Here is a 24,501-nt window from a genome sequence, read left to right as displayed (position 1 = left end):
TATTTTTTTTTTAAATGTCAGATCCCTTCAAGACTGCCTATGCTGATGCTGAGTGACTATACTGTTATGCTGAGTGACTATCCTCTTCCTCCTCAATGATCAGGCTGATAGCTTGAAAGAATATTTTTGGTTCTGGGCACCACTAAGGCCCAATTTTTCAGCCCCTGTTTAACAGGGGCGTGTAATTTCAATTTTTGATGCAATACTTTGCAGCAGGGCTCGTTCCTGCGCTGCAACTAGAGTATCTGTGAGGGGTTGCAGTGTTGTGGCACCAGTGCCTAAGGCCCAATTTTTCTGCCCCTGTTTAAGAGGGGCATATAATTACAATTTTTGATGCAATATTTTGCAGGAGAGCTCATTCCTCTGCGCTCCAACTAGAGTATCAGGAAGGGGTTGCAGCGTTGTGGCACCAGTGCCTAAGGCCCAATTTTTCGGCCCGTTCCAGCGCCCACCAAGAGTAACTGTGAGGGCTTACAGTGTTGTGGCAACACCAACATCTAAGGCCCAAATTTCTGCTGAGTATATAGGGCAGGCCCCTACTTTCAAACATCCAACTTACAAATGACTCCTACTTGCAAATGGAAGGAGATAACAGGAAGTGAGATAAAATCGACCCCTAGGAAGGGAATTTCACTCCTGTAAGAGTTAATATGGGAAAAACGTGTCTCCTCTTCACTGATGCTTTATCACCAATCCTTGTTTCACAAAAAAACCCAAATTTTCAAAAAGCATTTGTCATTGGGACAGATAGTGAGGTGAAATCTTCTGAAGAGGAGCACAAACAGCAAAACAAATGTTACAGGGGTGATAACCCTTCCCTATGTTTTCAAAAAAGCTTAAAAATAGATTTTTTGGCTGGAGCTACACTTTAAAGATGTACCAGTTCAAAATTACAAACAGATTCTACTTAACAACAAACCTACAGTCCCTGTCTTGTTTGCACCGCCTGTATACTGCTGTTCAGAGTATATAGGGCCTGGGGGCCCCACGCCTTTCCTTTTTTTAATTTGGGTGCAGGGTTCCCCTTAATATCCATACAAGACCCAAAGGGCCTGGTAATGGACTGGGGGGTTCCCATGCCGTTTGTCTCACTGATTTTCATCCATATTGCCAGGACCCGACATTACATTAAAGCCGCAAGCAGTTTTAAATGACTTTTATTCTTTTAAAAATGTAATTTTGCTCTTGGACTGTTTTAAGCACGGGAAACATGCGCCGCTTTACAGGCATACTATAGACACCCCCCAGGTACGATATTTAAAGGAATATTTCACTTTTTTTCACTTTAAGCATCATTAAAATCACTGCTCCCGAAAAAACGACCGTTTTTAAAAAAGAATTTTGCATTGATACATGTCCCCTGGGGCACGACCCGTGTCGCCAATCCCTTTTTAGGACAATACCATGCAAATTAGCCTTTAAAATTAGCACTTTTGATTTTGAATGTTCGAGTCCCATAGACTTCAATGGGGTTTCTAAAGTTTGCGCAAATTTTCGGTCTGTTCGCAGGTTCTGGTGAGAACCGAACCGGGGGTGTTCAGTTTATCCCTACTGAGGAGAAGAATACATTCAAAACCTCTGCCATTTCTCTGTCTTTTTTAGCCAGAATCCCTTCATCATCCTTTATGGGGCCAAAATGTTTTGTCTCTTTCTTACTATTTATTTACTTAAAAAATTCTTGTTTTTTTTACTCTCCTCCGTTTTGTGCCTTTCGTGCTCTATCTTAGTCACCCTGATTTCATGCTTACATTTCTTATTACATTCTTTGTAAAGTTGGAATGCTGCTAATGACCCCTCAGCTTTGTATTGTTTGAAGACCTTCTCCTTTGCTTTTATATGTATTTTTACGTTGGAGTTAAGCCACCCAGGAATTTTATTAGCTCTTTTAAATTTATTTCCCATTGGGATACACTGGCCAATAGCTTTATTTAATATGCTCTTAAAGCACTCCCATTTTTCTTCCGTGTTCTTTGTTTCTAGGATTTTCTCCCATTCAATATTTTCTAGCAATGAGCGTAGTTTAGGAAAAATGGCTCTTTTGAAATTCAGAGTCTTTGTATTACCCTTGTGTTTCCTATACTTTGTGTTGGTCCATCACATAAAATCCCAATAAAATACATTTACGTTTTTGGTTGTAAAATGACAAAATATGGAAATATTCAAGGGGTATGAATACTTTTTCAAGGCACTGTAGATATGGGCAGGCTGGTTGTACTGAAGTTGATCTATCATGCCATCACTGCTATAGACTCCATCAGTGATCATTGATTGTATTCTGCCAGTGGAGAAGGCTTCTTGCCAGCAGAACACAATAGCGCTATGGGAGGGATTCCCCCATCAACACTGGCTGTGTTGATGGGGAATTGAGCAATTTTCTTTTCTTCAACCAGTAGTTGAAGGAAAGAAAACTGCTATATGGATTGCCTCAGGATGTATATATAAATTTCAGAGATGTTTCTGTCTCTCACTCACCTGCACAGGAGATGTTGATGGATCTACTTAGATTATTGATCTGATTGGTGACATCACAGTGGAGGGTTCCGGAGACTGGAGGAGGAAGAGTTACCCGGCTGTGTGAGGAGATGGATCTTCCATCCAAACTCCAGGAATAACGAGGATCTGAACCTTTCACCGAACATTCCGCAACTGCGCTGCCATCCGGGAGACAGGAGGAGTTCATAGTGATGTCAGAGAGGGGGACTGGTGGGACAGAATTCCAGGATATGGTTAGTCAGAGTAATGACATACGTAGAAACTAAGACTTATCACAATAGCCCTATAGGAATATGAAGTCTGCCAGGGCTACCCTCTCCTTCTGACAGTTCCAGTTACCTGGTTATCATGCTGATCCTCTGACTACCACTGACCTGAAACTAATATATTGTTTGCAAACTCTGGCTTTGCTCTGACTTCACTTGATGCATGCTTGTTCTGGATCAGAGACTTGCAATCTAGAACAGGCAATAGATGGATCAAAATTCGTCCAGTTCTGCAGGGACCGGCCAAATTTTGATCCATTTGTGGCCACTGCACTTGAACAGAGACCCCCCCCCATAAGAATACAATAGCACATGGGGGAGGATTCCCCCATCCCCCTCAAATATGTGGATGGGGGAGTTGGTTTATTTTGTTAAGCCTGCTGGCTTAATGAAAAAACTGAACCATGTATGGCCAGCTTTAAGATACTGAAACCAGAGACAGCCAGGAAATTAGCCTTATCAGGAGCAGCAGTGGAAGCCCCCACATTTCTAACCCTCACCTATAATTTTATATTTTACAAATGTAAGAAAATCTTAAGGAATGAAAGACCCCCCCTTCACCATACATGGGAGGAACATCTCTAAATCCAAGATGAGGTAATTTCCTCCTCCCAGTTATATAGGTGTATGATGGTTTCCCCATAGCTGACCAGTATGAACATTCAATGGGCACTGGTTTCCTCTGAATGACTGTATCCTCATAAACAAGTTCTATATTTCCCCATCTCTCAATGCTGGAGGAGGCTGGAAATACACCATTCGTCTGTCCAATATGGATGTCATCTCCTTCCGCCAACCTGGAGGATAGTACGAGGCCGTACTATCCAGCATTCACTGGTATAAGCAGCCATTTTTACTGAATGAAATGGATTAATTTACTATTGTGGTTAGCTGTGATTGGCCACAGCTAATCACATGGTACAGATGGGCTGTGATTGGCCCTGTCTGTACCATGTGATCACTGTGACCAATCTCAGAGGTCAACACAATTGTACACAATGAATGTCATGAAAGAAAGCCATCTATTGTGTACTATTGTCATGCAATCTGCTGTGATTGGTCACAGCGATCACATGGTATCGGCAGTGGCCTGGTACACTGATCAGTCATCTGCTGTGTCCGGGTGACCGATCGCATTGCAGCTGGCAGCAATAAGTAACTTCCATTTTCAGTTTGATGTTTGCAAGCCCTTACCAGCTCTCGGTTTGATCAGATGCTCTCAAAGCAAAGAACTGGGGTCATACAGACCCCAGAGCTGTCCATAAAGAGGACCTGTCATGCTTATTTCTATCACAAGGGATGTTGTTCATCCCTTGTGATAGCAATAAAGGTAATCAAAACACAATTAAAGGGACAGTGTAAAAAATAAAATAAAAATGTAATACAATAAAAAAATTAAATACTAGAAATGTTAAATTGCTCATGTCCCCCTGTGCTCACATGCAAATGTGAATGCATATGCAGGGGAACACCCCTGGGCATATATAGAGCCTGCTTTGGGGCTCTAGACTACCTCAGCTCCCGGGATAGACTACCCCTCTGGCCCTACTCATAATACATACTATTCTACTCTGTTGTATGTAAGTACCCAGGACTTGCTCTTTCCTGCTGTGCTTATTTCAATACTAGATCTAATTATATATTGTTCATTGTAGATACCCTATAGCAGTGATGGCAAACCTGGGCACCCCAGATGTTTTGGGACTACATTTCCCATGATGCTCATGCACTCTGCAGTGTAGTGGAGCATCATGGGAAATGTAGTTCCAAAACATCTGGGGTGTCAAGGTTCACCATCTCTGCCCAATAGCATCCGCCCCTTGTGTTCATACAAAAATGCATTGGTCATTAAGAATGTAGCTATATGCCTCAATAGGACTCCAGATAGATACATCTATCTATTTTTATGATATTATAATATTTTTTACTCCAATTGTTCAACATTTTCTAGTGCTGCCAAGCTAACATATGTATATATATGAATTCATACAGTTCTGTATAACTACTTTTTATACAGCTATTTACCGTGTCATGTATATTTATGAATTTATGACAGTTTTGCCATGTGTGCATCTACTGTATATTGTGTTATTACTCCATTCATGATATGTACCATTGTAATGTATTTATCTTCATTTTATGTCAATTAAAACATGTTTAAAACACATTTTTACCTTAACCAGTCAAAAGCCTCATTCAAAGTCCCAATTCTTATCTTTTTGTCGAGTTGGATCGGCTGGTCCAGCAGGAGATAAATATCTGACTCTGCAATTTCACGCAGAGCAGGAATATTTAGGGGATACAACAGAATGCTCTCCGGAGGGATATGACTTTGGCGGCCCTGGATTGCTGAGCCTTACAAATGTTTTTATGTTTGGCGATGAAGGGAAAACCTACCCTTGAGGACCTGCAATAATACAGAAAGGCTATGCTCGGTCTTGTAGGGGTCTCAGAGCTTAAACCTGATCTGGAATATTTGCTAAGGAAAGAACAGCATCTGGAAAGGGGATACAGGGAACTGCTAGATCACATTCGGCTCATCAGGGATCTGGTGGACCAATTACTGGGAGGGGCTAGGGAAGACCCGGCTGCCATGGTGCACGTTGGCACCAAAGACAAAGTCAGAGGCAGATGGAGTGTCCTAAAGAACAATATGGACTTAGGAGCTAAATTGAGGAAAAGGACCTCCAAGGTAGTATTCTCAGGAATACTACCGGTACCTCAAGCCACACCAGAAAGGCAGAGGGAGATTAGGGAAGTAAACAAGTGGTTGAGGAGCTGGTGTAGTAAGGAGGGGTTTGGATTCCTGGAGAGCAGGGACGGACTGCACCTAAATGAAGAGGGTGCAGATCTGCTGGGAGTGAAGATGGCCGAAAAGTTAGAGGGGTTTTTAAACTAGACGACGGGGGAGAGGGTCCAGAGGTAGAGATAGTCAGTAATAAACATATTCCAGAGGGTAGTATTGGGGGGCATTAGTGGTAGGTTGACTAAAGCACATAAACACAAGGTGAGTATAGTAGCAAGTCCTATTTGCAATCTCAGAACACCCAATAAGAGGACAGTATGCAACCGGTCTAAACTATGTGGCATGTTCACCAATGCCAGGAGCCTGGTGGACAAGATGGGTGAACTAGAGATACTGTTGTACGAGGAGGATTTGGATTTTGTGGGAATTTTAGAGACCTGGTTCAACAGCTCCCATGATTGGCTGGCAACCATTCAAGGGTATACCCTTTATCACATAAAAAAGGGCGAGGGGTATGCCTATATATTAAGAACATCAATATTAATCAATTACAAGACATCAATAAGGGAGCTAGGGAGGAGGTGAAATCCTTATGGGTAGCGCTCCAAAGGGATGAAGCTAAGGGGAAAATAATACTGGGAGTATGCTATAGGCCCCCTACCCTGAGGGAGGAGGGGGAGAGGGATCTCCTATCACAATCTGGATTAGCAGCAAGAATGGGAAGTGTTATCATAATGGGGGATTTTAATTATCCAGACATAGACTGGGCGGAGGGAACCACGCATTTGTCTAAGGCTCACCAGTTCCTAAATGTCTTGCAGGGCAACTAGAAACAAGGCGTCACTAGATCTAGTGATTACCAACAATACAGACCTGATCACGGATGTGGAAATACGGGGCAATTTAGGAAACAACGATCACAGGTCAATTGGCTTCAGTATAAATCACACAAATAGGGAATACAAGGGGAACACAAAGACACTGAACTTCAAAAGAGCCAACTTCCCTAAACTACGAACCTTGCTAGAAGATACAAATTGGGATAAAATCTTAGAAGCAAAGAACAAGGAGGAGAGATGGGTTTTCTTTAAGAGCATATTAAATAAGGGCATTAGCCAATGCACCCCATTGTGAAATAAATTTAAAAGAACAAACAAAAGTCCTGGATGATGAAACAAAGAAGAAAGAGTTGAGGGGATTTTTACGGTGCCAAACAAAATGATAAAGAGAGATATATATATAACAGCTTAAAATTAGCAAATTCGATTTTATTGTTACACATAAATTTAATAAAAGTATGAGATTCAGGAAAATTGTTTACAGTAATAACAATGAAGTGGTGGTTATACAGTAGGTAGGTTCAAGCCAAAATGAATGAATACTGCACACTTTTGGCTTGAACCTACCTACTGTATAACCACTGCACACTTTTGGCTTGAACCTACCTACTGTATAACCACTGCACACTTTTGGCTTGAACCTACCTACTGTATAACCACTGCACACTTTTGGCTTGAACCTACCTACTGTATAACCACCACTTCATTGTTATTACTGTGAACAATTTCTCCTGAATCTCGTACTTTTATTAAATTTATGTGTAACAATAAAATCAAATTTTTTAATTTTAAGCTGTTATATATATATATATATATATATATATATATATATATATATATATCTCTTCATCAATTTTTTTGGCACCGTAAAAATCCCCTCAACTCTTTCTTCTTTGTTTCATCATTACCTAGGGATGAGGTGCCTTTTAATTGGGTGTTGTACCATGAACCAGACCTATGTTTCTGTTCAAAAGTCCTGGATGGCTTAATTTCAATGTAAAATGCATATAAAAGCAAAGGTGAAGGCCTTCAAAAATACAAGGCTGAGGGATCATCATCAGCATTCAGACTTTACAAAGAATGCAACAAGATATGTAAGGGTGCAATTAGGATGGCTAAGATAGAACTTGAAAGACACATAGCAGAGGAGAGCAAAAAAATCCCAAGAAATTCTTTAAGTATGTAAACAGTAAAAAAGAGAGGACAGACCATATTGGCCCCATAAACAATGAGGAAGGACACCTGGTTACAAAGGATGGGGAGATGGCAAAGGTATTGAATTTATTCTTCTCAGTCTTCATAAGGGAATCAGGGGGCTTCAGTAACCAAAACTGCAGTTTTTGTCCTAAAGACAGATCACAGGAAGCACCCTCATGGCTAACAGAGCACAGAATTAGAAATAGACTTGGGAAACTTAACATTAATAATTCACCAGGACCAGATGGCTTGCACCCGAGTGTACTTAGGGAACTCAGTCAAGTAATTGCCAGACCGTTGTTCCTAATTTTTACTGACACTCTACTGACTGGAATGATACCAGCTGATTGGAGAAAAGCCAATGTAGCACCAATATTTAAAAAAAGGGCCAAAATACATCTCTGGGAATTACAGACCAGTTAGCTTAACATCAACAGTATGTAAGCTCTTGGAGGGGATGATAAGGGACTATATACAAGATTTTAGTAATGAGAATGGTCTCATTAGCAGTAATCGGCATGGATTCATGAAGAATCGTTCTTGCCAAACCACTCTACTAACCCTTTATGAGGAGGTGAGTTGCCATCTAGATAAAGGAAGGCCCATGGACGTGGTGTATCTGGATTTTGCACTCGACACAGTTCCCCATACACGTTTGCTGTACAAAGTAAAGTCATGGCATGGACCATAGGGTGAGTACATGGATTGAAAACTGGCTACAAGGGCGAGTTCAGAGGGTGGTGATAAATGGGGAGTACTCGGAATGGTCAGGGGTTGGTAGTGGGGTACCCCAGGGTTCTGTGCTGGGACCAATCCTGTTTAATTTGTTCATAAACGACCTGGAGGATGGGGTAAAACAGTTCAATCTCTGTATTTGCAGACGATACTAAGCTAAGCAGGGCAATAACTTCTCCGCAGGATATGCAAACCTTGCAAGAAGATCTGAACAAATTAATGGGGTGGGCAACTACATGACAAATGAGGTTTAATGTAGAAAAATGTAAAATAATGCATTTGGGTGGCAAAAATATGAATGCAATCTACTCACTAGGGGGTGAACCTCTGGGGGAATCTAGGATGGAAAAAAAACAGGGGGTCCTAGTAGATGATAGGCTTAGCAATGGCATGCAATCCCAAAGTGCTGCTAACAAAGCAAACATAATATTGGCATGTATTAAGAAGGGAATTAACTCCAGAGATAAAACGATAATTCTCCCACTCTACAAGACTCTGGTCCAGCCTCACCTGAAGTATGCTGTCCAAATCTGGGCACCAGTCCTCAGGAAGGATGTACTAGAAATGGAGTGAGTACAAAGAAGGGCAACAAAGCTAATAAAGGGTCTGGAGGGATATACAATGTAATACTGACATATAATCACACACATAGGTTGGACTTGATGGACGTGTGTCTTTTTTCAACCTCAGCTACTATGTAACATTCAGCAGAATGCCAGAGAATCGGCAGCAGAAACTCCAGAGATTGCTGTCCGCAAAGCTGAAGTGCTGACAACAGGGCAGAGCTCTGCTAATCTCTGCCCAGCACTGGTAACCTCTTTTTCGCTCTATGGACAGGAGATGGTGAACCTCTATTCCCAGACACCAGTTCCAGAGACTGGGGATTTCATCGACTTTTCCACTGAGGAAGAACAACCTAGTGAGCTGGCATCAGGGCCAAACATCACTGAGCTCTGCCTAGCACCAACAGCGGCTTTGGCCTTCCTGGGAGAAGAGGGAGTCGCCTTTCTCCCACACCACTGACAGGGACATGGGATTTCCTTCCAGCAGCATCTGTGGAGTTACAAGACCTCTGCCTGTTACGTACCTAAAGGGTGAGCCCGAATTGCAGAGGATGGCCTCTCCTAAGCCTCCGACTCGAGGGCCCCTGGTAGTGGTGACAGGGGTGCAGGAGTGCGGAGTGGTATAAATGCCTGGCAGGATCAACAGCAGAAGGATCAGATGGCCGGCACAGCTGACGGGATGGATCAGTAGACAGGAACTGCAGACTGGACAACTCAGCAGACAGGACAGCAGACTGGATGGATCAGCAGACAGGTGAACAGCCTGGATGGCTCAGCAGACTGGATGGGAGTCCAGGATCGTCAGACAGGCCGGGTCGGTAAGCAGGCTGGCAGCAGAGGTACAAAAGGAGCAGGCAGAGGGATTGTCAAACAAGCCAAGGATCAGGTACAGGCAGATAACAGGAATAGTCTCAAAGCAAGCCGGGTCAAAACAGGAGCAGATATCAGGTTTTCAGGGAACACATACACAGAGCTGCAGAGCAAACAGCAATGATGCAAGTGCCAGACAGGTTTAAATAACCCACCAGACATTAACGAGTGCATGTGCGCGTGCGCATAGACGCCCGCACTCGTGCACCGATGGGTCTAATCTGCCTGTTACTGGCAGGATCTTCATGACACTGCCCCACACCTGCAGAAGTTCTGGAAGTTGAGGGTGAGAAGGAGATGGTCACTTCCCAGCAGCAGATCAGGATCCAGGGAAAGAAGGAAGAGGAGGTTGTTGTCCTCCCTTTCCAACAGTCAGCCAGGATCCATGCACCTAGGAAACAGTGACAGAAAAATGTCATCCCAGCAGCCAGATGAGGGAACGAAAGAGGAAGCAGCCAGCGCACCTCACCAATGGTAGCTACACAGTTTGGAAGAGACGGAGGTCATCCTTCCTCCCCAGCAGCAGATCCACAGTCTAGGAGTGGAGGAAGCTGGCCTCCCACCCCAACGGTTAGCCAGAGCGAATGATGTGGAGTCCCCAGCCGGACTGCTGGCAACAGGGCAGAGTGCTACCAACCTCTGCCCAGCACCTGCAACAACTGTGGAGTTCCAGGGAGCCATGGCAGTCAGCTCCTCTCTCCAGCAACAAGCTGATGTAGTGAAGCTTCTACTCCCAGCTGATGCACTGGCAACATGGCAGAGAGCCGCTGGGGTCTGCCTAGCACCTACAGTGTCTTTACAGTTTCAGAGAGCTGGGGCGATCGGCCCCTCTCCCCAGCAGACTGAGCCCCGGAATGTTACAAACCACCCAGCTGAAGTACTGGCAGCTGGACAGAGAGTCAATGACCTCTGCCCCACACCTACTGATGACAACTATTCCTTGCAGCCAAGAATGGAGATCATGCGGACTGACTATATCAGTTCACTCTGGCCGACTAACGCATGTCCAGACCAGGTGGTTGTCTGGGACCTTGTTAGTCGACTTTTGATGGGGGAGAAATGTGATAGACTCACCCAGGACAGGGGATTTTGGAGGGGACTGAATGCTAACCTCTTGCCTACTGACTATGGGCCCTGGTTTGTGAAGGGAAACCTTTGTTTCAGCTCCATGTGCCCTCTTATGTATAAGTGACCCTGTGTCTATTAGGGGCACAGGGTGACCAAGCAAATGGGACAGTAATACTTATCAGCAATATCCCTCAAGAAATATGATACATTAATTCCACTGTATCAGAATGATGGAACCTTGTATGAACTTTGTAGACCGTCTCCATGCTGTCTGCAATCCCTGATTAATCAAAGCATTGCTTAGCTGTGAATTGCATCGTCTTCAATGTAGGAGCCCGCCTGTCTGCTACTGGGGGCTCCTGCTATTGTCTGAAGGAGTTCTGTTTATACTTATGATAATGTGTATTGTGTCTTCTGAGCTAGAAGACAGCAAGTCTGACCTGAAAGGTCAAACCTCCGATTCACCTAGGCTGGTTAACCACTTCAGCCCCGGAAGGATTTTGCCCCCTTAATGACCAGACCATTTTTTGTGATACGGCACTACATCCCTTAAACTGATAGTTGCGCGGTCGTACATTATTGTTCCCAAACAAAATTGATGTCCTTTTTTTTCCCCACAAATAGAGCTTTCATTTGGTGGTATTTGATCACCTCTGCGGTTTTTATTTTTTGCTCTATAAACAAAAAAAGAGTAAATTTTGAAAAAAAAAGCAGTATTTTTTTACTTTTTGCTATAAAAATTTCCCCTCCACCCCAAAAAAAAAATTCTTCCTCAGTTTAGGCCGACTTGTATTCTTCTACATATTTTTGGTAAAAAAAAAAAAATTCACAATAAGTGTATATTGATTGGTTTGCGCAAAGTAATGCCCCGTACACACGGTCGGACTTTGTTCGGACATTCCGACAACAAAATCCTAGGATTTTTTCCGACGGATGTTGGCTCAAACTTGTTTTGCCTACACACGGTCGCACAAAGTTGTCGGAATTTCCGATCGATAACCACGTGGTCACGGACACCACATACGACGAGACTAGAAAAGGCCGTTTCAGAACCAAGCGCGGCACCCTTTGGGCTCCTTTTGCTAATCTCGTGTTATTAAAAGTTTGGTGAGAGACGATTCGAGCTTTTTCAGACTCGTGGCTTTCAGATCGTTTTCTGCCGTTCAGTTTGTGCTTGTGGGTTTGTATCTGCTCTTCAGTGCGTGCAGTCAGTTCGTATCGGAGTTTTCTGTGTGATCTTGCCTGCTCGTTGCTGTTTTTCAGGTCGCTCTTCACAGGCCTTGCTGTTCTTCAGTGCGTTCTGTTACTTTGTTCTGAGCAGCCGACAGTTTTCTAGCCATGTTTCGTATGCGTACTCCTCGTAGAGTTCGTGCTGTGCGGGGGCTTGGTGTTGGGGTCCTGACCTTGACAAAAGTCCAGTCCATGAACAGGGTGGGGAGGAGTTCATGGACCAAGAATTGGTTGCTTCAGCGTGACCAGTTCTGTCATATGCCTTTGCTCTGTGAGATCCGTGAGAATAATCCTGGTGATTTCAGGAACTTTCTCAGGATGACGGACCCCGTATTTCACCGTTTGTTGGCTTCACTGACCCCCTATATCAGCAGGCAGGATACCTGCATGAGGCAAGCCATCACTCCGGAGCAGAGGCTGGTCACTACCTTGCGGTATTTGGCCACAGGGAGAAGCCTGCAGGACCTCAAGTTCTCGACAGGCATCTCCCCCCAGGCTCTTCTTTGTGGACATTTACTGCTTGTGTTTGTTTTAGCTGACCCTGACAGAAATGTGTGGAGTCCAGAAAATGTCGTGATTGTGTAACCTTATACAAAGCACTGTTGGCTGTTATTTACTAAATGCAAAGACACTTTTCACTACAAGTGCACTTGCAACTGCACTGAAACTGCACTTGTAGTGCAAAGTGGATTTGCCCTTAGGAAATTACCCCCATTTTCTCATAAAACAACGAATACATCACCCCAAAAGTGTTGTAGCGTTGAGACAATAATCCACACATTCTTGATGAACAATCTTTTTAATACCTGCACAATCACATGTGCATTTACCAAAGGTTTTTCTGACAAACCAACATGTTTGTTGTATAACAATTTTTGTGGTGTCATTATCCAAAATCAAAATGTGCATTTTATAGAAAACAGGCCTGTGTAAAACCAAGACACAAATCTTGATCTTACAAAGTTCACATTTGGTAGAACCTGAAGGCAATATCAGACATGAGTATTTAGGAACTGTGTTTGATATTGCGTTCAGATGGGGGGAAATCACCCCTGGAAAAGCCAAATATGGAAGATGCACACAAATTTCACAATGTCAACATGTGCTATCTGCCATCACGGGGGATCAAGGGACGTGTTTTGGGGGAGAAAGCCCTTCCTCACCGCTACTTTATTATTGAGGAAGGGGTTGCACCCCCAAAACGCGTCCATTGATCTCCCGTGATGGCAGATAGCACATGTTGGCACACTGTGTGCATCTTCCAAATTTGGCTTTGGGAAAAATCACAAAAACATTTCGCACATTGTAGCACACAAAAGAAGAAAGTGATTTGGAGGGGTTTTAAACTTGCCCCAAAACATCAATGATGTTTTTATATTTTGGAATAACATCATTGATGTTTTGCTTGATGTTTTCCAATTGTAAATTACACCCCATGATCTCCCCGATCAGGATCTGGGCACTTTCGGATGTGAAAGGATCTGGATCCACAACCTCACGATCACCTAAAAAGAGAGGAACCCCAAAATAAATTAGGTCTAAAAAAAATGCCGCCATCCATCTCTTATCTGAGCCTGTGGTTGCAGACACTCACCTGTTGTGGTGACTAGTTCCACCACGTCTTCTTCCTCCTGCTCATCTTGTGTTGGGGGGATTTCCCCTTCTTCCAGAGGGGGGGGGGCTCTGGTCTCCTCGGATGAGGGGTGTCCTCCGAGTCTTTTCTCCCCTATGTAAAACAAAAATGGTATAATTAGCACACAGATATTTGATGGCAGAACTAGAAATAGGAAACATTGCTTGGAAGTGGGGTACAATTATCTATTTTAGCAGAGTTCCAAGATGTAGCTTTTTTAGTGTCCTTTGTCAAACTGCAATACTTTACCTGTTTGGTACAAGCTTCACAGATGGAGACCCCCCTATAGTATACACTGGAGCACCTGTGTGGCCCCCCTAATAAAAATGGTGTTCTGGGGTCCCACACTAGTGCTCCAGTGTCCAGATGTGAAAACAGCTGCTCAGTGTCCTCTCCTTACACACAATCTAGTTTGCATTTCATTCTAGTAACAAAGCCATCTACACAACCCAATTCTTTGAAGACAAGTATAGGGCGTCAAAATGGTGGCCAAATGCATATGGGCTAAACAATGGTATTTTATAGTCCGAAATAAAAATGTGTGATCCGAACGAATAATGTGCCCATGAACATGAAAGTTGCCATTTTAAACTGTACAACAGTTCCTAAAAGCACATGGAGCAGCACGAACGTAATAAACACAAGAACAATAGGAACACAGCACAAATACTTACTTTTTTGCAGCACTCTCTGGATCTTTCTATACTGCTCATGTTCTCGTAATTTCAGGTCCGACCACCGCTTCCTGAGCTGATCTTTCGATCGTCGTACCCCGAAATTCCGGTGCAGACTCCTGACCACTTTCGCCATGATCTTGGCCTTTCTGACATTGGGGTTGGGGTAAGGCCCATACTTTCCATCATAGTCGGCCTTCTTCAGGATGTCCACCATTTCCAACATCTCCCCAAAGGACATATTTGAGTCCTTAAATCTCCTTCTGGATCGGGACGTTTCAGGCTCCGGCCTTTCCTCCTCCTCCTCCTCCTCCTCGTTGCTGTAATTAGCACGATCCTGCTGTCTATCCGCCATGTGCTCTTCCTCCACTGCGCCGAACGAAAAGGGGCGGGGAATAGAATAGAAAGAACGTCAGGGGCGGGCGGAGTTATACGCATGCGCAGTGTGTATAAATCGTAACGCGTGCGTCTTACGTACGATCTGTGAGCGGAGGAAGGAGCATCGGAGACGCCGATCGTGCTAACGAAGGTAGGATCTAAATTTGGGCCTATACTGCTTCGAAATTGAAGCCTAGATTGTAACAAGATTAGGGGAGTTTGGCCTGACATTAGGGTTTGTCTTGTGTTGTGTCTTGCAGAGAAAATGTATGGGTTCAACGACTACAATTTCCTGCCCCTGTTTATTGACAAGTACAGGGAGCTGCCCTGTCTGTGGCAGGTCAGACACCCCCACTATAATCACAAACAGAAGAGGCAGGCAGCGCTGGAGAAACTGCTGGAGTTGGTGAAGCCGGTGGTCCCCACAGCAACCATCCCTTATTTAAAAGCAAAAATTGGTGGCCTGAGGAGCACATATCTTAGGGAGCGCAAGAAGGTCACGGATTCCCAGAGATCCGGAGCTGCAGCAGATGACGTTTATGTCCCCAGGCTGTGGTACTACGAGAGACTGCGATTTCTGTCAGACCACACTGAAGTCAGGGAATCCCTCTCCACTCTTCCTTCCACCCCAGCTGAGGCTTCCGATGTCCAACCTGGGCCTTCCAGCCAGGAAGAAGTGGAGGAGCCCAGATGGAGCCAGGTATAGCATTCTTCTACAGATTTCTGGGCAATAAATAAATGATGTTTACTAGATGTTATTATTGATCATTAATTGCTGATTAAAAAAAGTGTTTTACATATCAATAGACAGTAGTGGGCACCCAAAATTGGGACAAGAATGCAAAATGCTGGGCTCAGAATGATAGTCTGTTATATTTGTTAACATTCAATTTGCAGCAGTCAGGAGGTGAAAATTGTGTGTGATTGATGTAAAAAATACTAAAACTATGTCCCTTTTTCATACACAGGAAGACCTCAGCCAGGAGGAGGTTGTGGAATGTGGCAGTCAGATGGAGGCGGGGATTAGTGGCAGCCAGGAGGAGGCGGGGCTAAGTGTCAGCCAAGAGAAGCCTGGGACAAGTCGCAGCCTGACTGAGTCTCAGGTTCCTCCCCTCCGCCTGCCATACAAAAGGGCCAGGAAGGCGACTCCGAGTCCTGTGCAGGATTCAGCATACAGGCTGATCCAGGAGGCTTCGGCGTCCCTCAGAGCCTTCCCCAGTCCTGAAGAGGCCTTTGCCTGCATGGCTGCCACCAAATTGCAGGGCATGCAGGAGGGCCAACGCAAGATCTCTGAGGACCTGATTTATAAAGTCCTACGTAAGGGGGAGAGTGGGGAACTGACACACAAGACGGATGTCATTGAGAGGGACGATCCTCCTCCTCCTCCTCCTCCTGCTGCTACAACTAGACCACCACAGCCAAAGCCTGTAAGGAAGCGTGGAAGGAAGACCAAAGAGTGATGACCCTGTGTTCAGTCTGGTCTGACAGAAGATGCAGTCTCTCGTATGACCACAGCCTGGGGACACAGATGTCATCTGCTGCTTTCCGGATCTCTGGGACTTCTGGACCAGACTGCCCTCCCTTAGATATGGACTCCTCAGGCCACCAATTTTGCTTTTAAATAATTGATGTCTGCCCTGGGGGTCCAAGGCTTCGCCAATTTCTGCAGTTTCTCCAGCATTGCCTCCCTCTTTGTTTATAGTTGTGACCCCTTAATAAAATATTTTTAGGTAAATTCTACTCTCCTGTGTGTGTTTTCATCCAAAAAGGACAGTTTGTTGGTGACGATTCAGGTACATTTCTAAAATACAATGTGAAATTAACAAGGGACAACAGCACCAAACAATCTCCTACAGATTAAATAGAACAACATATTAGTGGTGTTGTGGGAACTTGTCACAAAATACACACAAACATTTTCGGGAGTACAAATCAAAATCACCAAAAAAAAAAAAAAATATGTTGTCAGATGTGAGAAATCAAAATATATTGAGGGAATCCCGATAAATAGTAACGAAATAAGTTTGTGAGAAGTGTGTGTGAATATGAGCATCAAAACTACTTAATTCTTGTCACATTATAAAGAAGAAGAGATTGCGCTGTATTAAACCATTTTTAACATTGCAGCGTGACGAAAGTGCTGTATCCATTACGAACGCTAAGTTTACCAGACCGAGCTGTCCCGTGTCGGAATTTCTTCTGAGCATGCGTGGCACTTTGTGCGTCGGAACAGGCCACACACGGTCGGAATTGACGCGATCGGATTTTGTTGTCGGAAAATTTTATCTCCTGCTGTCCAACTTTGTGTGTCGGAAAATCCGATGGAAAATGTCCGATGGCGCCCACACACGGTTGGAATTTCCGACAACACGCTCCGATCGGACATTGTCCATCGGAAAATCCGACCGTGTGTACGGGGCATTATAGTGTCTACAAAATAGGGGGTAGAATTTTGGCATTTTTTTTTTTACTAGTAATGGCGGCGATCCCCAATTTTTATTGGGACTGCAAAATTGCAGCGGACACATCGGACGCTTTTGACACTTTTTTGCGACCAGTGATCAGAGCTAAAAATAGACACTGATTACTGTATAAATGTCACTGGCAGGGAAGAGGTTAACATAGGGGGCGATCAAGGGGTTAAATGTGTGTTCTAGGGCATGATTCTAACTGTGGGGGGATGGGACTGCCTAAAGGAGGAAGCCGATCATTGTTTATACCTAGTATGAACAACAGATCACTCTCCTCACCCCTGACAGAACAGAGATCAGTCTGTTTACACTGACAGACCTCCATTCTGTGTCTCTCAGAAGCAATCACTGGTGCCTGGCGAACATTGCGGCCGCCAGGTATGAGCATTGGCTCCATCGTCGCGTGCCTCCTAGTGGTCTTAAAGCGGCTGCAGTATCGATTTGCCCAGGCGTTTTTGTCCAGGCGAGCCAATCTGCCACAGTATGACTGTGGCGGCTGATCGTCTAGTGGTTAAATGACTATCTGACTAGCTCATGGTAATTTATTTTTCTGGTTACAGTTTGTATTGTTAGGGCACAGTGTTGCCAACTGTCAGTATTTTTACTGGCAACCAGTAAAAAATGGGCGCTTTTCTCCTGCCAGTAAATGTCAGTGACAGGAAAAGGTTGCCAGTAAAAAATATGGCTGTAACGCTCATATATGCGCAGTTCCGGTCTGGAGCCATCAGAGACCATCTGAGTGCCTGCTACAGTGTGTTCTAATGGCACTGGTGGGGGGGGGGCGGGTCTGGCGGGGGCAAATCTGGCACAAGCGTTGCCTGAGCGTATCATGTGATGTCATGGTGCAAGGGAGCTGAGAGCCTAATGTAGGGGTCTGTGGGAGATGAGCAAGGCAGGCTGGGGATAGGACTGTCAGTGCTGTTTGGACTAGAGTGGACTGATGGGACCAACTGGCATGGAGAGAGACTGTCACTGTGACCTGGGAGAGGATGTGTCGTGTCGTTGAGGTGTCATCATCGTCTGTGCTGCTGCACACTGGGATGGAACACCGGGATGTTGGGATGGAAACCTTGTAAAAGCCAATTTCCTGGGTGACCTCTATAACAGGAAACTGGGATGTTTGCTAATAAGTTTCATTAAGTAAAGATGTTGAAATGCAATCTAAAACTGGACATTCTGTGTCAGTTTGATCTGGGAGGAAGGAACAGTGACATGGTCAAGTAGAGAAGGTTCTTGGCACCTTTGCAGAGTCTGTCTGTGCAGTGAGAGCTGGAGTAATTGGTGTCCATCCCATGACCATTCAGTCAGTTGTGTTAAGAGTTGAGCATTGTATTCCTGACCAGGACTATTGGCATTGTGAGCTACTGAACTTTGAAAGCCCTGATGAGTGGGAGCACTAATGCCGCGTACACACGGTCGGACTTTCCGGCATACTTGGTCCGGCGGACCAGAGTGTGCCGGACAATCCGCCCGTGTGTGGGCGGCGGCGGACTTTTCCGGCGGACTTCTTCCCAAAAGCCCGCCGGACCTAGATTTGAAACATGTTTGAAATCTTTCCGTCGGACTCAGTTTCGGGCGGAAAGTCCGCTCGTGTGTGTGCTGGTCCGACGGAAAGCCCGCTCGTGTGTAGGCTGGTCCGACAGACCAAATACGACACGAGGGGATGGTATTGCATCTCGCGCTCGCTGCAATAGGAAAAACAAATCTTCCTATTGCGGCGAGCGCGGGGCATACCAGGCCCTTAGGTCTGGTATGGATTATAAAGGGGAACCCCGCTACGCCGAAAAAACGGCGTGGGGTCCCCCTAAAATCCATACCAGACCCCGATCCGAGCACGCAGCCTGGCCGGTCAGGAAAGGGGGTGGGGACGAGCGAGCGCCCCCCCCCTCCTGAACCGTACCAGGCCGCATGCCCTCAACATGGGGGGTGGGTGCTTTGGGGGAGGGGGGCGCCCTGCGCCCCCCCCCCCAAAGCACCTTGTCCCCATGTTGATGAGGACAAGGGCCTCTTCCCGACAACCCTGGCCGTTGGTTGTCGGGGTCTGCGGGCGGGGGCTTATCGGAATCTGGGAGCCCCCTTTAATAAGGGGGCCCCCAGATCCCGGCCCCCCACCCTATGTAAATGAGTATGGGGTACATGGTACCCCTACCCATTTACCTAGGAAAAAAGTGTAAGTAATAAAACACACTACACAGGTTTTTAAAATATTTTATTAAACAGCTCCGGGGGGGGGATCTTCCTCCGGCTTCGGGGGTCTTCTTCCGGCTTCGGGGGTCCCTCCGCTTCATCTTCTCCCGGCGTCCGGTTGGTTCTTCTCCGCTCTCCGGCCTCTTCTCCCGGTGTCGCAGGTCTTCGGCCGGCCCCTCCGCTCTCTTCATGTAGCTCTATTGCGAGCGGAGGTCCGGACTTCTTGGCTTCTTGGCTTCTTGGCTTCTCTTCTCTTCTCTTCTCTTCCCCCAGATGTTGACACGACGCTCTCTCCGGCTGGACTGGTTTCTGAGGGCTGCGTTGTGACTTATATAGGCGGAGACCCCGCCCCCATATGATGTCACAGTCCCTGGGCATGCTGGGACTGTGACGTTTTAGGGGCGTGGTCGACCACGCCCCCCGACCACGCCCCCTAAAACGTCACAGTCCCAGCATGCCCAGGGACTGTGACATCATATGGGGGCGGGGTCTCCGCCTATATAAGTCACAACGCAGCCCTCAGAGACCAGTCCAGCCGGAGAGAGCGTCGTGTCAACATCTGGGGGAAGAGAAGAGAAGAGAAGCCAAGAAGCCAAGAAGCCAAGAAGTCCGGACCTCCGCTCGCAATAGAGCTACATGAAGAGAGCGGAGGGGCCGGCCGAAGACCTGCGACACCGGGAGAAGAGGCCGGAGAGCGGAGAAGAACCAACCGGACGCCGGGAGAAGATGAAGCGGAGGGACCCCCGAAGCCGGAAGAAGACCCCCCCCCCCGGAGCTGTTTAATAAAATATTTTAAAAACCTGTGTGGTGTGTTTTATTACTTACACTTTTTTCCTAGGTAAATGGGTAGGGGTACCATGTACCCCATACTCATTTACATAGGGTGGGGGGCCGGGATCTGGGGGCCCCCTTATTAAAGGGGGCTCCCAGATTCCGATAAGCCCCCGCCCGCAGACCCCGACAACCAACGGCCAGGGTTGTCGGGAAGAGGCCCTTGTCCTCATCAACATGGGGACAAGGTGCTTTGGGGGGGGGGCGCAGGGCGCCCCCCTCCCCCAAAGCACCCACCCCCCATGTTGAGGGCATGCGGCCTGGTACGGTTCAGGAGGGGGGGGGCGCTCGCTCGTCCCCACCCCCTTTCCTGACCGGCCAGGCTGCGTGCTCGGATCGGGGTCTGGTATGGATTTTAGGGGGGACCCCACGCCGTTTTTTCGGCGTAGCGGGGTTCCCCTTTATAATCCATACCAGACCTAAGGGCCTGGTATGCCCCGCGACGGGGCTCGCAAGGTGTCAATCTAGCCGATAAAAGCGGCAAGATTGACATCCTTTTCTAGTCCCGTCGCACCTGAGTCACGTTCAAAATGAACGGACTTGTCCGTGTGTGGGCAAGTCCGTTCATTCTGAAAGTCCGCCGGAACTCCGGCGAAAGTCCGTCGGAAAGACGGGCGGACTTAGCCCGCCGGAAAATCCCGGCGTGTGTGGGCAAGTCCGTTCGTTTTAAAGTCCGGCGCACCTGGCGGACAAAGTCCGTCGGAAAGTGTGCCGGACCAAGTAGGATAGAAAGTCCGCTCGTGTGTACGCGGCATAAGTCTCTGCATGTGTACGGGGGAACCAACAGAAACATCCTTTGGACTGCAGAGTTTGTCCTGGGGAAACTGAGCCTAACCCTGGGGCTGAGGTCTCATAATGAATCTGGTGACAAGCTGCATCTGGTGGCAAGTGATACACTCAGGGCTCCTACTGATTCCGCATTATGGTGAGTTGAACGATTTCATTTTATCCACTTCTGCTCCGTAAGATTTACTCCCTTCCTGACCAGGCCATATTTTGCAAAACGGCACTGCGTTGTTTTAACTGACAATTGCGCGGTCATGTGACACTGTACCCCAAATAAAATTGATATCCTTTTTTTCCCACAAATAGACCTTTCTCTTGGTGGTATTTGATCACCTCTCGTGACTGCGGTTTTTATTTTTTGCGCTATAAACAAAAAAAGAGGGACAATTTTGAATTAAACAACATTCCTTACTTTCTCTCCCAATAAAAAAAAAATTAATCTAATTCTAGTTCAGAGCAATTCTCCAATGTAGAGCAGTAAAGCTTTGTAAAGGAATAAAGTGGTAAATGTTCCTCAATTTCCAGTTTGTGTTCAGCTAGCCTGAAATTATACTGCAGTGTTGACTTGTGTATTTATTTGTAATCCAAGAGAAACAAAACGGGCAATAACTGTAGAAGAAGATGCTATTGGTTGCTTAGCTGGAACTGGAAACTGTTCCCACTTGTTAATTCCTTCTTATGTGTGAGTAATACAGTACTGACCTTACATGGGCAGGTGCCCTCTCACCACTGTGGATCCCAGCTGGCTGGCAGACTCCGGCCGGAATCTCCTTCTAGTGCTTCCGTCAGTGAAGATTGCGCCGCCGTGCCGTGCTGCTACTCCCAATGGGCAGGGAAACAGATGGCTTCAAATGCTCTGAAGCGCAGGCCAATCCACCTGCTCGATTAGCAGGGCCGTCCACAAAGATCCCTCTGGGGAGGGCAATCTGACTCTCCGCTGTAGGCCACAGTCTCTCACTCCTGGTCACACACACAGACCTCCTGCTGGCAGTTGAATGGCGTCCAGAGAGGCCAAAAGCAGGCCATGCCTGTCCTTTATCTCTCTTCCCAGCAGGCTGTTCTGTGACTTGGCATTGTGGGTCCTGTAGTCCCCAGACTAATTTAAACAACAATCCTGACAGAGTTCAGCGGTCACTAGAGGGAGCCAAACCCTTACTTAAGAAACAATAACTACTCAACATAATAACTTTAGTAGCAACCCCCTGGGCTACACATTCCCCCCACTTAAATCTTTGGTCCCCAAAGACAGGGAGGAACCCTTCCCACTTGCTGAAAAAGGAAGGAATATAGTAATAATGACTTATTTCAACATAGACCACAATCTAGGTCTAACAGATACTGACACACTTCTGGGTTCCTTAAGAACCATCTGTACACATTTTCAGTCAGTTCATACTCAGTTTTAGAACAGGCCAGGGGAATTGCTGTGTCCCACCATCGGTGTCAGAGGTTAGAGCAGAGTCACCCCCACCCAATTGACAGTAGGGGGTGTAGCATCAAAAGATGTCCTGCTAATGGTATGGATAAGTTCCTCTGAGCTCTCTCCCAGTTTGTCATATGTGAGTCTCTTGGGAGGATGCACACTTTGTCTTAGCTGTACCGTCAAGTAGGTTCCAGCAGTCTGTGTAGAGTCCCCTGCTGTCTCGTTGGTATGGTTGGGACTATCAGGCCCCCTTAAAGAATGCCCTTCTTCGGGTTAAGGGCTCTAAAAAAAGTACATGGAACATGATTCCCTTTGGACAGAAGAGAGGAGCTCTCTTGATGCTCTGTTTCCGCCCCTCCTGAATTGAGGCCTTCAACTTTAATAGTGCTGGCTGGTCTAGGAACTGATAATGGGTCACTAAAAAAGTCTATCAAGTCTCTAGTCTCTGGCTCAGGGACAACTCTTTCTGTGTTGATTTTCCTCACATCCTTAAAGGGTGGTAGTGACTACAACTCTGGTCCAGGTGACCGACGTACCGTCTTAGTTGTTTCTTTAAGCTGTGAAGGTACCATCTTAGCTGGTCTCTGTGGCTGTGGTGGCAACACTTTAATAGAGTCCAGAGTTTTCTTCATTCTTTTCAAAGGGCTATTTACTGAGCTGTCCACCACCAAAAAAGGGACACCCACTATCTCATCATCCTCTTCCTCCTCAATCCTCCCTCCTCCTGATGAAGACACGGAACTGGAAGAAGATGCTGGACTGGAAAACACATCATCTTCTCCAAACTCTTCTTCATCTTCATCCATCATGTCCACTGTGGCAGCGATTTCCTTTTGTGTCCGAGGTGGAGTTGGTTTTGGAGGGGCTGTACAGGTACTTGAGGCAATCTTACTGCATTTGATATTGGTAGCAAGTGATTTCTGTGCCACATCTTCAAGGGTCCTTTTTCCCATCAGGTCTGATCTGATGCACAGGTAGGCCGGGACTTTGTTTGCACACAACATAGGGATGTGGCCTCCATCGATCCGCCAGCTTGTTTTCCTGGCACCCCTAAGTTCTTCAGTAACACTCGGTCACCTGGTTGCAAGTCCTGTATCTTTACTTTTAGATCAATGTTTTGTTTGTCCTGGGATTCTCTGACAGAAACATGCTCTATAGCTTTCTCATATGTCTGTTGCAAGCTCATTCACAATCTGTCCACGTATCCCTTGTGTGACACCAAAGGAGTGTTGTCAACTGAAGTGCCAAAGGCCAGGTCAGCAGGAAGATGGGCTTCTCTTTTCTGTTGACAAAGTCCCCAACATGTTTAGCAATGTCCGGTTGAATTATTCAGGTTGGGCGTCTCCTTGAGGGTGATATGGTGTGGTACGAGACTTCTTGATACCTAACAAGGCACATAGCCGGTGGATTAGTTGACTTTCAAGGTCTCTTCCTTGATCTGAAGGAATCTGTACAGGTAACCCATAGTGCACAAAAAATTTTCCATAAGCACTTTAGCCACCGCGCTGCCCTTCTAGTCTTTAGTAGGGAAAGCTTATGCTTAGCGGGTAAAGTGATCGGTCATGACCAAGATGCTATTTCTTCCACCTTTATCGGGTTCCAGGCATAGAAAGTCAATGCAAACCAGACTTAGCAGCTCCTGACTCTGCAAGTGACCCACTGGGGCAGCCCTAACTGGCAACGTTTTCCGCTGGATACAGGTCATACATGAGTGACAATAGCTCTCTATTTCTCCTCTCATATTGGGCCAATAGAACCTGTCCCTAATCAAACAGAATGTCCTTTCTGTTCCTATGTGACCATTATCGTCATGCAGGGACATCAAGACAGTGGGTTGATGTTTCTCGGGGAGGAACAGCTGCCACTTCTCCTCTCCATCTCCAGTTGGGCAAGGCCTGTACAATACTCCATCTCTGATCTGTAATCGATCCCATTCTCTGTGCAAAGTCTTTGATGGGGCTGTTCAACAATAATCCAGGATTCCGCTTGTTCAGGGCTTGAATCCACACTTGGCCCAAGTGATCCTGTTCTTGATCTCTCTTTAAATCTCTCTTTGCTGAGGTAAACCTTCTCCTCTCACCTGTGTCAATCCACAGTAATGTCTTGGTATA

General features: G+C 46.1%; 1 protein-coding gene across 3 annotated transcripts in view; it reads right to left on the bottom strand.

Moving 5' to 3' along the window:
• The window catches only part of LOC141129506 (Fc receptor-like protein 5), a 654,812-nt gene that overhangs the window by 127,689 nt on the left and 502,622 nt on the right, over positions 1-24,501 (bottom strand). For all 3 annotated transcript variants that reach the window (XM_073617582.1, XM_073617583.1, XM_073617581.1), the window contains exon 4: positions 2,473-2,700. In XM_073617582.1, coding sequence (XP_073473683.1) covers positions 2,473-2,700 — 228 coding nt within the window. The remainder of the gene's footprint in view (positions 1-2,472; positions 2,701-24,501) is intronic.

The sequence above is a fragment of the Aquarana catesbeiana genome, linkage group LG02 (genome assembly GCF_042186555.1).
Source record: "Aquarana catesbeiana isolate 2022-GZ linkage group LG02, ASM4218655v1, whole genome shotgun sequence".
In the NCBI taxonomy this organism is placed as follows: domain Eukaryota; kingdom Metazoa; phylum Chordata; class Amphibia; order Anura; family Ranidae; genus Aquarana; species Aquarana catesbeiana.
Note: the sequence above shows the minus strand (reverse complement) of the source record. Positions and strands in the feature narration are given on the sequence as shown.